This window comes from Anarrhichthys ocellatus, unplaced genomic scaffold (genome assembly GCF_004355925.1).
Source record: "Anarrhichthys ocellatus isolate YVR2014 unplaced genomic scaffold, GSC_Weel_1.0 scaffold4, whole genome shotgun sequence".
In the NCBI taxonomy this organism is placed as follows: domain Eukaryota; kingdom Metazoa; phylum Chordata; class Actinopteri; order Perciformes; family Anarhichadidae; genus Anarrhichthys; species Anarrhichthys ocellatus.
The window spans coordinates 10,283,828-10,296,345 of NW_022280034.1; the positions used below are offsets into that span (position 1 = coordinate 10,283,828).

A 12,518-nucleotide genomic window follows, 5' to 3' on the forward strand; every position below is an offset into this window, starting at 1 on the left:
ACTTACGGAACATGGTCATGTACTGCAGAGGCTGCAGTCCCCAGCTTCCCCACAGTGTTTTATATCCATGACTACGCGCATAGCTCCCCAAGTTAAAGGCTGGTTCAGTGCCAAAAGAGTCCAGGATTCTGAAGCGACACCTACAAAAAAAAAGGTTAATCACAAAGTGTTTCTTATATTTATACACATGGTTTGTCTGCTAATGTAACACTTTAATGTGTAACTTTTGATCACATTTGTCTTTTATTTGAAGGCGTACGATGTGGCTATTTCATTTATAATTACCATTAGGTAAATGTCAGGGTTTTTTAATCTTTATCCCAAAGACCATGAAACAGACTTGTGGCTCATTGCAAAAACTCTAAAACTGTGTAAATGTAAAATAAAGATGCAATATTATTTAGAGAATATGGAACCGTATATCGATATACTAGAGACATAATTATGTATTTAGAAAATTGTGGTTGTACTGGTAATGCAGGAAAGCCAGGCCCATGGCGCCATGAAGGTGAGCAAGGCCGTGGTAGTCCGTGTAGATGAGGTCAAAGGTCAGGGGCCTCTGGATTGGACAACTGCCTCGGCCTGGCGCAGCACCTATCAGGCTGGACCAGCCACAATAAACACACGTCACACTACTAATTCTTCAGCATTGATCTTTTGACTCTCTACAAATCAATTAACTATTAAAATCCTTTTTTTTTTTTTCATATATGTAGTCAGTACTTTCAAAGTATACATAATATTTTGTGTTAGGTGAAAGTAACTAGTGGACAGTGGAGCTAACCTCTGGAGCAGTTGCTGTGAGGTACTGAAGGTTAAGTTGTGGCCCAGGATTGTCAGACAGGCGCTGAGGTCGGCCCACTGGACCAGCTCCCCTAGAGGACCCCCTCTATCCACCAGGGCCTCAAAACGCTGGCCAACACTGCCAGCCAGGGCCCCAGGATAAAGCAGCACCTAGAGGATGGGAGGTTATAAAGTCCTGAATCCATCTTTAATGGATGCCAACATGGCAGTTTAGTAGAGACAACAGTTCATAATACATTCATAATGGAAGTGAGTTTAGAATAAGTGTAAGTTGAAAACTAGATTTTTGGTAATATTAAAAATCGGTACACTAAAAACCCTTTACATAAACATTATGGCCACGCAGGCATGTTTTTGAAAACCTCTAAATGTAAAGTCTTGGTGTTTATACCCTCATCTGGGCCGAGACTGTCTTGTTGCTGCTTTGCCTCATCCTCAGAGCAGCCTGTATCCACCGCTCGGACATCCTTTCCACTCTGGACCGGATGAAGTTCACGGCAGGACCGCTGCTGTTGCTGATGACCTCATACAGTGGGCTCATAGTTGTACGTATCTCAGCCTGTGTAAAATCACAGTATTAAACAAGGAGGCAGTGCGACGTGTACGGCAGATAGAAATGATAGTAGAGTCGTGTTTTAGTAGAGTAGATCATGAGCTGAATAGTTCTATAGTGACACGCTAATGCTAATGGCATTAGCGTGTTGTGTTCGTACCTTCTCTGTGTAAGAGTGAGGTTTCTGGTGCCATGGCAGTGCAGAGTGGTTTCTTCCAAGACGAAAGGGACAAAAGTCCTCTATTTGGCTAAGGTATGTCAATATGGAGCAGGTGGTACCATCCACCCCATAAAAGGCATAACAGGGGTCTGACTGCCAACGAGCCCGCAGGAACTGCCAGAGAGACAGATGTTAAATCAGACAAAATAACGAGCCACATTTCTGGTGATGTACAGTATAAATAACATACATTATATACATGCTATATCCTAACGCCCATTATTTTAAAATGGTATTTCTATAATCAGCTCATATACCGTGAACTAAATACGAAACATAAAACTTTAAGTCGAGGTAAGCACTTCAATGCAACCATAACGTTGCGCACACAGTGTCATTAGGTTCATGCTACCACATATATTTCCACTTTCTCACCTCCACTTTCTCCGCACATACCGGATACGCACGATCCATTGGCACCTCACACTTCTCGTTGGGTCCTGTGGGTGAGATATTAGCCGTCACACAGTTTCTCTTTATGTGGTCATTTTGAATGCATCATTATACCACAATCCTTGCTTTAGTAACAGAAAGCACATTGTGGAGTTAATGAAGAACAGTGGACAATAACTCTGATATACAACCTCTCAACTGAAATGTTCACAATGAATGGCAGCCATCAGCACGATGTATAGTGCTGCCATGCGTGTAAGAGGCATTAGAGTAGAGGCAGTGTGTTCTCAGAGGCCCTTTCCAGTAAGCCCCCCCACCCACCATCTCTAGCCAATGTCAATCATCTGGAATGAACGAACACACACACACACACACACACTGACACACACCTGACCCACCTGCCTCCAACCAAAGATATCCTTTTACAATGCAAATTCTTGCCAAAATACGCAGTCCTTAGCTATGTAAAACAACATATTAAAACAGAAAAGAGAGAAAAAAAGATAAGAAAACCCGAAGTGAAGGTGTGAAAGCCTAAAAACAGTGATATGCTGTAGGAGCACAGCAAAAAAAGAGGAAAAAAGTGCCCCTTCTGCAAAAACAAGAATATGAGTAGACAAGTTGGTGAAAGGACTCCTGGGTAATTCAGTCGTATTTTATGGGTGTGAGGTAATGTGAGATGGAGGAGGGTAAGGGGCGAAAAGGCTGGTGATTGGGAAGTGTGTTGTTTATGTTTGCGGGTGGTATGTGTGCACATACTGCATGTGTGTACCCTCGCATATAGACAGTGTGGTGTGTGTGGCCCAAGTTTTATGAATTCCCTTTTTCAGGAAGGGAGGAGAGCATGTAGCCACTCATTCTCTCACACACACACACACACACACACACACACACACACACACACACACACGACCCCTCGCGTGCCAACTCGGGTGCATAACCCGACTCTCACCTGACACCTCTCATGAGGGTCGTAGTGTAAATGTAAACTTTTTTTCCTCCCCACGGCCAGTTGATCGGCACTGGCTCTGAGGGACTTGTTAAACTTCTATTCAAGGACTTCATTCCCCATAACCACCTGCACCAACTGCCCTTTAACCCCCCTATTCACACCCTCCATTACCACAGCTTGTTAATTTCACTGTGTGGTTAACCTCCATTGAGGCTATGAACCATGCATTTGGCTCAGAGTATCACACTACCACTGCAGTAAACCACAGAGCAGTTATTGAGGCTGGCAACATGTTGGGAGGGGAGAGTGTATTTATTTGGTGTAGCGAGAATGTTAAAGCATATTATAACTGGAACAAACCCTAAAATCTCTGTTTTGTCTTTGGACAATGAACTGCTTCTAGTATTGTAAAATCAAAGCTAAACTTGTAAAGGTCTGTATGTCATAGCCTAATACACGTCTTTTCGGTCTAAATCTCACTTTGGGGCCCCAGTAGTCTGATCTAAACCCCACAGATCCTCCATATCTGCTAAAATCAAATTCTGTCTTTGGGTAAGTACCCGCATGACATGACAAATCCACACTATAAGAGTAACATAGAAAACTCCTAAATCCCCCCCCCCCCAAAAAAAACCCCAGAGAATATAATTACATACATCATTTAAGAGAGATTAAATGTGATGAAGGTCTGGGCTTTACCTGCGTGTGGTCTGAGGTCATGTGTTGGAGTGTGAGACTGATGGCGAGGGTGTGGATGACGGCTGAGCTGGTCAAGCCTCTGAGACACTCTCTTCAGCTCCCTCTCCACCAGGCGGGCTAAACCTTGCTGATCCTGTCTGAAGCTGAAAAATAAACCCACGTGTAACCACACTGCCTGAACAAATACAATAAGTTATATTCTGTTGTTTCTATATGTTCAAACTATACAGATACCTTTGCAGCAACAGACTGAGATCATCTTTGGTCAGCTGGGTGACCTGACCGCTCTCTCTGCTCAGCCTCTGCACCCGAGTACTCAAAGCCTCCAAGCGAAGCGCCAGCCTACGAAAGCCAAGACCACGCTGACCTGTGACATAAAGAACATACAACATGGTATGTCATCTACGTACACGGTATCATATTCTACCCCCTACCATGATGTTTAAGTACTAATACTTTGTATGATGTCATGGCAAATCTTGTTCTGTGTCTCATGAAACAGCAGGGTTATGCAATTATATTTTCTTAACCTGATCTGCTGCAAACGAAGCAGAACATTATGGCTGTGTGTATTTTCTGTGTTGCATGTGGGGGGTAATGGCATGTAGTCATATTTATAGAGGTGCCGTTTCCTGAGGGACTATTTATATGGCGGATAAAGATGTCATAATTTCTGACAACAAAATATTTCTGAGTGTTGCTGGAGCTTTGTGGTCATCTCACATTGCTTTGTGGTTTCAGAGCCAGCCCAAACACACACACACACACACACACACACACACACAGGCACATACACTCATACAGACATACTGTATGTTTTTTGTGAAAGTTTCCACTGACGCCTCCATGGTTGGAGGTTAAACTAAAATTGCTGACCTCAAGCTATTTACAAAGAGCACATTTACATTGATTTCCATCAGGTGCATTCATTAACCTGGCGGTTCCCAACCTTTTTGGCTTGTGACCCCTTAAACCTATGCAACATCTCTCTAACAGGAATGACCTTGATGCAGAAATGAGTTGTAAGCATGTTCAGTTTTTCTTAGCTTTCAGAGGCCTGAAGAGGTGAAAAAAACTAAAATTGAATATATGAATATCATTTTTAATATGTATTTTTCATTCATATTTCTTTGATCACATTTTCACCTGTAAGATTTATCTTTCCCCAGGTCTGTAACCAGCCTTAACCAATAAAGAGTATTTAAAGAAAAAGATGTTTTGCTATAAAGCCTTATGTTGGTTACAGTGTCTACTACAGTATATAAGTTATAACAGTTGGGGTTTTTTTTTTTTTTTTTTACATACAAAGTTAAATGAAAACTATCCAGTACCTCTTGTGTTGTGTTGGCTAACCTGAAGTAGTGGTGTTCACAGTAACACAGCTAGTTACCAGACATACCATAACTCTATGGACCATAACCTGCTGGAGGGGCTTAGAATGAGCTATTTGAGATGGCATATCAAGGATGTCTCCACTGGAATCATCTGTATGAGGCAGGGAGGACTGTTGAAAGAGTTATGCTGCCTGTGAATGAGGAATATTGAGTGTTTTGTTGGAGGGGTTGCTGGTAGTGTTGGGGTTGCTTTGAGGTCACAGTAAGGATCTCCTTGGGGATAGAGCTATAACCTGCGGTACACAGTAAAAATCCACCAGACTGGTGATGTCACTTCATCACTGTTTGCTCAGCATATCACTATGCACATGCCCAGGGGCCCTTTGGGCACAGACGCAATGAAAGATGAATGGGAGCGACGAGGTGGGATCCTGTAACAACTTAATGCCAGTTGTGTGAGATAACTATATGACCAAATCATTTAAAAACTCGTAAAAGTACAACTAACATAATTATGTATGAATGGGTATGTGTGTGCAACCCTTACTTACTTGTCATATCCATATTAGAAAATATGTTTCTAATATTATTATTTGTAACGGGTTGTATATGGACCCAAATGCAACACAGGATTCCAGAGATCTTTGGCTTTTATTGCTAACTTCAAATATAGCAGGCAGAGTTCAAACAGGGTCAGGATCAGAAGGCTGGTGGGTTTACCGGGAGTCAGGCAAGGCGGGTAAAACAGGGGCAGGCAGGGTTTCCAGATACGGCAGGCAGAGTTAATCAAGATCAGGAGGCGGGTGGGTTTACCGGGAGTCAGGCAAGGCAGGTAGAACAGGGGCAGGCAGGATCGGTAACAGGAGAGCAGTCCGTGAGAGTGTGCTGGAGAGTCTGGCATAGAACCGAAGAACAATCTGGCAAATGTGTCTGGGAGGCAGGAGTCTATATAGGGGCTTGATTACTGATCAGAGGCAGGTGAGTGAACAGGTGAAGGGAGTTTAGACTAATGAGGAGGGAGTGACTGACAATAAGAGTGAGGAGGGTGTGGAGCTGAACTGTGACAATTATTATATTAATAAGTTGTTTCTGCACATTGTAAGATCTCACGGAGACAGAAATGTATGCAGCACAAAGGCCCTTATTATGTGTTTTCAAAACACAATAATATGTTTTAATGAAATGATAATAATCTATGAACTTCCTTTATATCAGAGCCAACATATTTAGTTTTCATAGAAGAAATCTGGCATTTTAATGAAACAATTCAGTTGTATGTCATTAATATCATCCTATTAAAGCCTTTTCCTCAAATAATTAGTACTATAGTGGCGTAGTATAGTATATCTTATATATTTTTATATTATTTGATGTGTTATGTTTTATCCATGTATTTTGACATATATATTAAACATTATATGAGTATATACAGTATATATATATACTCATATAATGTTTTATAATGATGTCTGTGTAATGGTTTGATGGTTGCTGGAGGGTGACATGGCAGATTTTCTGCGTTGTTTTTATGTTATTCCGTTGATTGTTTGAAGCATGCGATGCTGTGTGAATGGACAATAAAGTTTGAACTTATTTTATCTTGTGATGTTTCACAGAGACTGGTTGAAACTGAGTATTCGGTCAATTGTAGCTGGATTAACGGCACGTGCTGACCAACAGCTTCCCCCGTGTGGTACATTTTCCAACACAACCATTGGGTGGCTCTTTGTACACGACTTGTCCTCAAAGCGCAGAGCAACTGTGGGTCTGTGGCTGAGATGCACCAGTGATTTATATTGTCTGCTAAAAACTATTTTCCTAGAATTTGAGAAGAAAAGGATCATATATTTTGATAAAAAGTCTTATCGTGATTACATTTTGAAACTGATTTATTTAAAGTCTGTCACAAAAAGTGTGCTTGTTCTGTCTTAAATCAAGCCTGTGTATCTGGTTATTAACCCTCCAAAGATGGCTATTTTTACTGACTGTGGAATTAAATCATGTGCATGAATGGGTTTCTATATGACTTCAGCCAGTTCCATATAATTCAGAAGTGAATGAAGTTCCTTTGAATTAAGAAACTTCCAAAAACAAACAAATGCAACAAAAAGTAAAACATCAGAAATTACTCAAATGATGCAAACAATGTTAAATATTAAATCAAGTTTCCTGTCAAAAGAGTGGAGCTCGCTGAATCTAGTACCATGCTCCTGATGATGTTTAAGAAGACTTCTGGGAGAGGCACAGTGCCAGAATATGCTAATTTATTCCTTGGGTGCAAAAGAAAGAATGCTGATTTTAGGGAAAAACATACTCTGCAGGAGATTGTTAACATTGCCACATCTTTGTAAACCAGCAACAAAGCTTTTGCCCAAACAACCCTGTCTCCTGCCCCCTTAAATACCCTCCTTTAGGGAAACAGCTTAACCAGACAATTGAGTTTAACAGGGGTATCTGTCAGCCACATGGGAGGACCCACTGTGAATTGTGTACAAAGCTTCATCTTACATTGGAAACACAGTCAGATGAGGTCTTATCAACCAGAGATACAGTTATTCTCTCCAAAATAAAGAATACTGCTGCCCTATTTCCCCCAATCAATGCCTACTGTGAAGACACCACTTCTGGCTGAGATTATGTGTTCATGTATGTTGTTTATTCATGCCGTGTGGCACAAACACCATTGAGGCTTACCTTGTTCCTCAGGTGACCTCCCAGCAGGTTCATCCCTGGTCATCTCAAGGGGCACCCAGAGGCTTTGTAGCAGCAGGGTGAACACAGACAGGCACAGGCAGAGCACCAGGCAACCACTAGAGGGCACAATACACAGAGGAACCTCTTGAAATGCTGCAGCAAACAGCATACAATACATCAGTGGTTCCTATGCAGTGGTACCCCATGAATCAAGGTAACACAATTTAGACACAAGTTGTATTTTGTTACAATATTTTTAATTAAACTGTCAATATTTAAGTTGGTTTGGCCAAGTTTGCATTCGTACATATACCTTGTCGTGACAGAAGCTTAAAGTTGCAAGCATTTATCCATATCTTTAAGCTAACGATATATGAAATGTATTCATTACTTTTGACTTCACATGTTTGATTTTAAGAGCGGATCTCATGCAATAAAAAACGTACAGCCTGACTTTGCCTTTCGCCAAATGCCTTGAGAATGTGGCGAGCTAAATTGTTCCATGACTTCACGTGAGGACCCTGGTGTGTCAAAACAAATATCTGAAGCGTGACGTGCCAGCATGGCGCGTATCTGCTCGCTGCTCACGTGGGCTCCCATCGTCGGTTTAACTGGGGCAGAGAGAGCAGCCACTGAGCTCTCGCTTTCACCGGGCCACTAAACCCACCAGCCCATACCCAAATGAACACGGCGTAGCCAAGCTTTAGTACATGTGCAATCCTATAGTGCCTATAAAGCTCCAGATCCAGATCCAAACAAATTATTTCCATTTCATTCTTTCATACTGCATTTCATCAAAGCTGTCAGAGCACTCATCACTTTGGTTGAGGGCATTTACAGCATGGAAAAGGATCAGAGCTGAGATCATTAAAAAAGCAGAATACTTTGTGATAGTTGGATATCTACTGCAAGTGATGTAAAAGGGAAGATTACAACTATAATCAATTACTCATTGGGCTGGGCTTAGTCAACGAGCTTAATGTTCACTGTGAGGTGCCACTCAGACCAATCAGCTAAAATAAGTAAAGCAAAATCTCAGTGCACACTGCAGGGGCATGCAGAGGCAGGCGTGGATGAGGCGCGGTGCATCGCTTTCTCTCTACTGCACATTTGAACCACATCCTGGCCTCTGATCTGACGTCGCTGAGCCTTACCTGCGTGGCCGCAGTGCAACATGCATGGCCCTCTGTTGACAGGATACTGGACCTCACTGTCAAAACAAGGACATTGCAAATCCCAGTAAGTTCAACATGCTTCAACAGCTCAGCTTACAAGACAAACCAGCACATGGACAACCACACACAGAAACACACATCCTCACCTCCTTGGGTCTCCGTCCCAACCCACTGGAGACCATCAGGCCTATTTTCAAAACACACAAGCTAAATATAGCTAATATAGTTGGGGCTGGAAAGTATCTTGCCTCCTTTTTTGTCTCTTCGCTTTCTTTCCCTCCTTCTCTGGCCGTGCCTTTTCTCTGGCTCAGGGGCTATGGGTAGGCATCCTGCAGTTGTCAAGGTAACCTGACTCCCCTTTAAAGAAAAGAATAGCCAGAGTGCTGCTTAGGCCTTTCACGGATACAATGGAGCCCACGCTATTGGGTGACACAGTTTCTTTCAGTCGCGCTGGCTAGACTTAAGCCTTGCTTGTGAATTGATACTCAAGCAGGGAGCTCATTTAAATAGCTCAAATGGTGCAAACCTCTGGCCCTAAATGACACAATACAGACAAAAGACAGTACAAATTTAATGGCAGTAACAATAGTCAGCATAATAATAGACCCAAGAAAATACCCACTGGACACTTTATAGATAACAATTAAAGTTAAGTTAAGATGTAAGTCGGACTTACTGTGTTGCAAGACAGTTGTCAGATAATTCAATCAGACAGCAAGTTATTTCTTTGGAGGTTTAAAAGTGATTGTCAGTGCTAGAATGACAAAGTGTGAAAGAGAAACCATAAGTTATCAAAGGGTCTCACAAGTGTGTTTTCCTGAGACTCAACTGCTTTTATTTTAAGTCTCAATGCTGGTTTATTAAATCACGCACAACTTGCCCTTTTGATGACAAATGGAAACGCCCCACAGATTGACCACCGAGCAGAGTCCGCCAGGTACCTGAGGAGGGCGCCATAATGCCAAGGTGGTCTTGCTGAGAACCTGTACTGGAAGGTAAATAAGAAAAGGAAATACAGCTAAACCAAAAATGTTGTCCACTGAATAAATATCCAACTGGGAACTCAAATCAAAGCAAATAAATTCTACAAAAACTAAAATACAAATACAAAGAAATGACAGAAACAAAAATGTAATTGTGATCTATTTAAATTTGACTTCCGAAAAGGGTGATCATGAGAATGAACATGCAACAGTAATTAGGAGGACTGCAGATCACAGTGCCGTACAGCATGCCAAAAGTTACACCACTTAACTAATTAACAACATCCCATTTGGATAAAGAAAGATTGGGCACTGCAGTCACTGAATCAGCGATGATACAGACGGGGAGTGCACCAATTTATAGGCCATGAACACAATTAGCAGTAGAGACTTAAGGGCCCAGATGCCACATCCACCTCGCCTCACTGCGTCAGCAGCCACACCTTTGAACCTTGATTGGCTGACAGCACCAATGTCAGTTCAGGCTAAACCTGCTGAGGGGGGGGGGGGGCACAGGAAGTCTACTGGCTAAAATTGGACTCTACAGCTCATACTGGGATCTATGACTTCAAGAGCTATACAATTTTTAAGATTATAATAATTATTGATCAACTCTTGATTATGTTTTCTAAATAAACTAATCAATTACTCTGACAAATGCCACTCCCATCAAATCTTTGCTTATTTCTCTGACAAACTGTAAAAAAAAAGATACTCAATCAATTTGAAATGATAAGAGCAAAGAAAAGTAAGCAAGTCCTCACATTTGAAAATCTTTTACTGTAAATAATTTTGTTTTTACTAATTTACATGGATTATGGATTAGCAAAATTAGTATCCATCCAGTTGTTTGTGGATAAACCTTTATTTGTACTTTATAGCTGCAAAAAACAAGGACAATTGCTGGGAGACAGTAGAATTGAACACTCGCTTTGCCTGCACACATTACTCTTTCTGTGTGAGGACGATTCAATTATCCAACCTCATTGTATGTTTACCATCTTAATTAAGTAGTTTGGAGTAAAAGCCTGTTCTTATAGTGCGTGTTTACAGGATACCACTGGAGTATCTGGTCTAATTCTTAATCTAATCTAACAGGATTTGTCCGATCTGCAGGCTAGTTCTGATATGAAAGTAGTGTTTCAGATCCTTGTGTTGTCTTATGTGTTATACATAGATTATGTATGTAGAGAGTGGGTATAAAGAACTCTGTGCACATCTATGCCACTGTGCATGTGTGCACTAGCATGTCCATGAGAGATAGTAGGACGGGGAGGGGCTACTGGAGTGATGTCACGCAGGGAGCGGGAGGATTTGATGAGCATAAACCTCCATAAGCTCTTATCTCTTTACCTTCATAAGCTCTCTCTCCTGCTCTCTCTCTTTCTCTCTTTCACTCTCACACAATCGCGGACAATCCCTCACACTCACTCGTATTTTTTCCTGATTCCATGATTTTTTACTCAATTTCCCTCATACTCACTCACAAATACACCAACAAGTGCATGCACACACAAATTTCATATAAAACACATGCATTTTGTGTTACTGTACATGATTTCTCTTTTGAACTGTGGAGACAAATGAAATGTGAATGATATCGATCCTGCAGATTATCCTGATCATGTGACATGGTTGCAGCTCTCGTCTTTCTAGCCCACTTCGGTGTCAAATTGATTAACACGGGCTGTTTAAAGTAGTCTGAGATATGATGAACTTGTGCATCTTCAAGACAAGCCTCATCCAATAGCATGAAGAAGTCTATACTTTTGTGTAATGGATGCTGAGATGTGGATGGATTTCTCTTGTATTATTTTGGGTGGGAAAGTAACTCCAGCTTCCAGCCAAATCCTGCTAAATCTTTTGCTAAAACTGAAAGTTGACTTACTCTCTATCACACATCAGCATATAAGGCACATTCTTACTTTTCTATTACGCAGTACTAAGAAGGTCACAGTAAATGAGGACATGAAAAACATCAGCTGTGTTTGAGAGGGACAAGGCAGGGCCGAACAACATTTTACCCTAAGTTGTTCTGGAAGGCAATGATGGTTCCACAATTTAATTATCGGTAATAACTGTCATGTGTTGGGCGGTTGTGTTTTGACGGTTGCTTTGAGTACAAAGGCAGGGTTTGTTGCCCTTGCTAGGGTACTTCCTGTCCTGTCTCCTGCCATCACTTATTTAACAGAGCACGTCTGCAAGTAAACAAGAAAAATCACATACTGGGATTTTTTTTATGCCATGCAGATAAAATAGAATATGCCTTTTCAGTCATATTGTATACTAGATTTTATATAGGCTTTATTTATTGTATTGTGTGTGATGGCTTAATAATACACTACTGCTACTACTACAAAATCTTCATGGTCACCGCAGTGTAAATTGGCCTCTAGAAGTAAAGATGAGGCCTTTGGTGCACACAATAGGACATTATCATACTATTGGTGGTTTGTGGTATTCATATAACACTCCGGTATATGGAAGTGTGTGGAAACGTGTGTGTGCAATATGAGTTGTGTATAAGTAGGCCTAGTTGATATATATATATATGGAGCACATAAGGACTACATTGTTCGTATTTGTTGTTGTGGTTGTTTTTTATTCACAAGAGAAGTTCTTGTGAATTAACCAGTGTACATAGAAGTGGCAGTAAACAGTATATTTAACCAGCCCACCTGAGGCCCTCGCTGCAGCTGCACGCTCACAGA

At 41.4% G+C, this 12,518-nt stretch overlaps 1 protein-coding gene across 3 annotated transcripts in view; it reads right to left on the reverse strand.

Annotated features, from left to right (window-relative positions):
• Positions 1–9,049, reverse strand: part of LOC116381567 (alpha-1,6-mannosylglycoprotein 6-beta-N-acetylglucosaminyltransferase B-like) — a 14,001-nt gene extending 4,952 nt beyond the window's left edge. For 2 of the 3 annotated variants that reach the window (XM_031843829.1, XM_031843828.1), the window contains exons 1-11: positions 8,971–9,049; positions 8,804–8,859; positions 7,650–7,765; positions 3,856–3,988; positions 3,622–3,764; positions 1,953–2,017; positions 1,518–1,691; positions 1,196–1,363; positions 785–954; positions 471–602; positions 7–140 (exon numbers count right to left, since the gene is read on the reverse strand). In XM_031843829.1, coding sequence (XP_031699689.1) covers positions 7–140; positions 471–602; positions 785–954; positions 1,196–1,363; positions 1,518–1,691; positions 1,953–2,017; positions 3,622–3,764; positions 3,856–3,988; positions 7,650–7,765; positions 8,804–8,829 — 1,261 coding nt within the window. In that variant the 5' untranslated portion in view covers positions 8,830–8,859; positions 8,971–9,049. Of the gene's footprint in view, positions 1–6; positions 141–470; positions 603–784; positions 955–1,195; positions 1,364–1,517; positions 1,692–1,952; positions 2,018–3,621; positions 3,765–3,855; positions 3,989–7,649; positions 7,766–8,095; positions 8,176–8,803; positions 8,860–8,970 lie in introns of those variants that run through there. The other variant, XM_031843830.1, reaches the window with a different exon arrangement.
• Between the last annotated feature and the right edge of the window lie 3,469 nt (positions 9,050–12,518).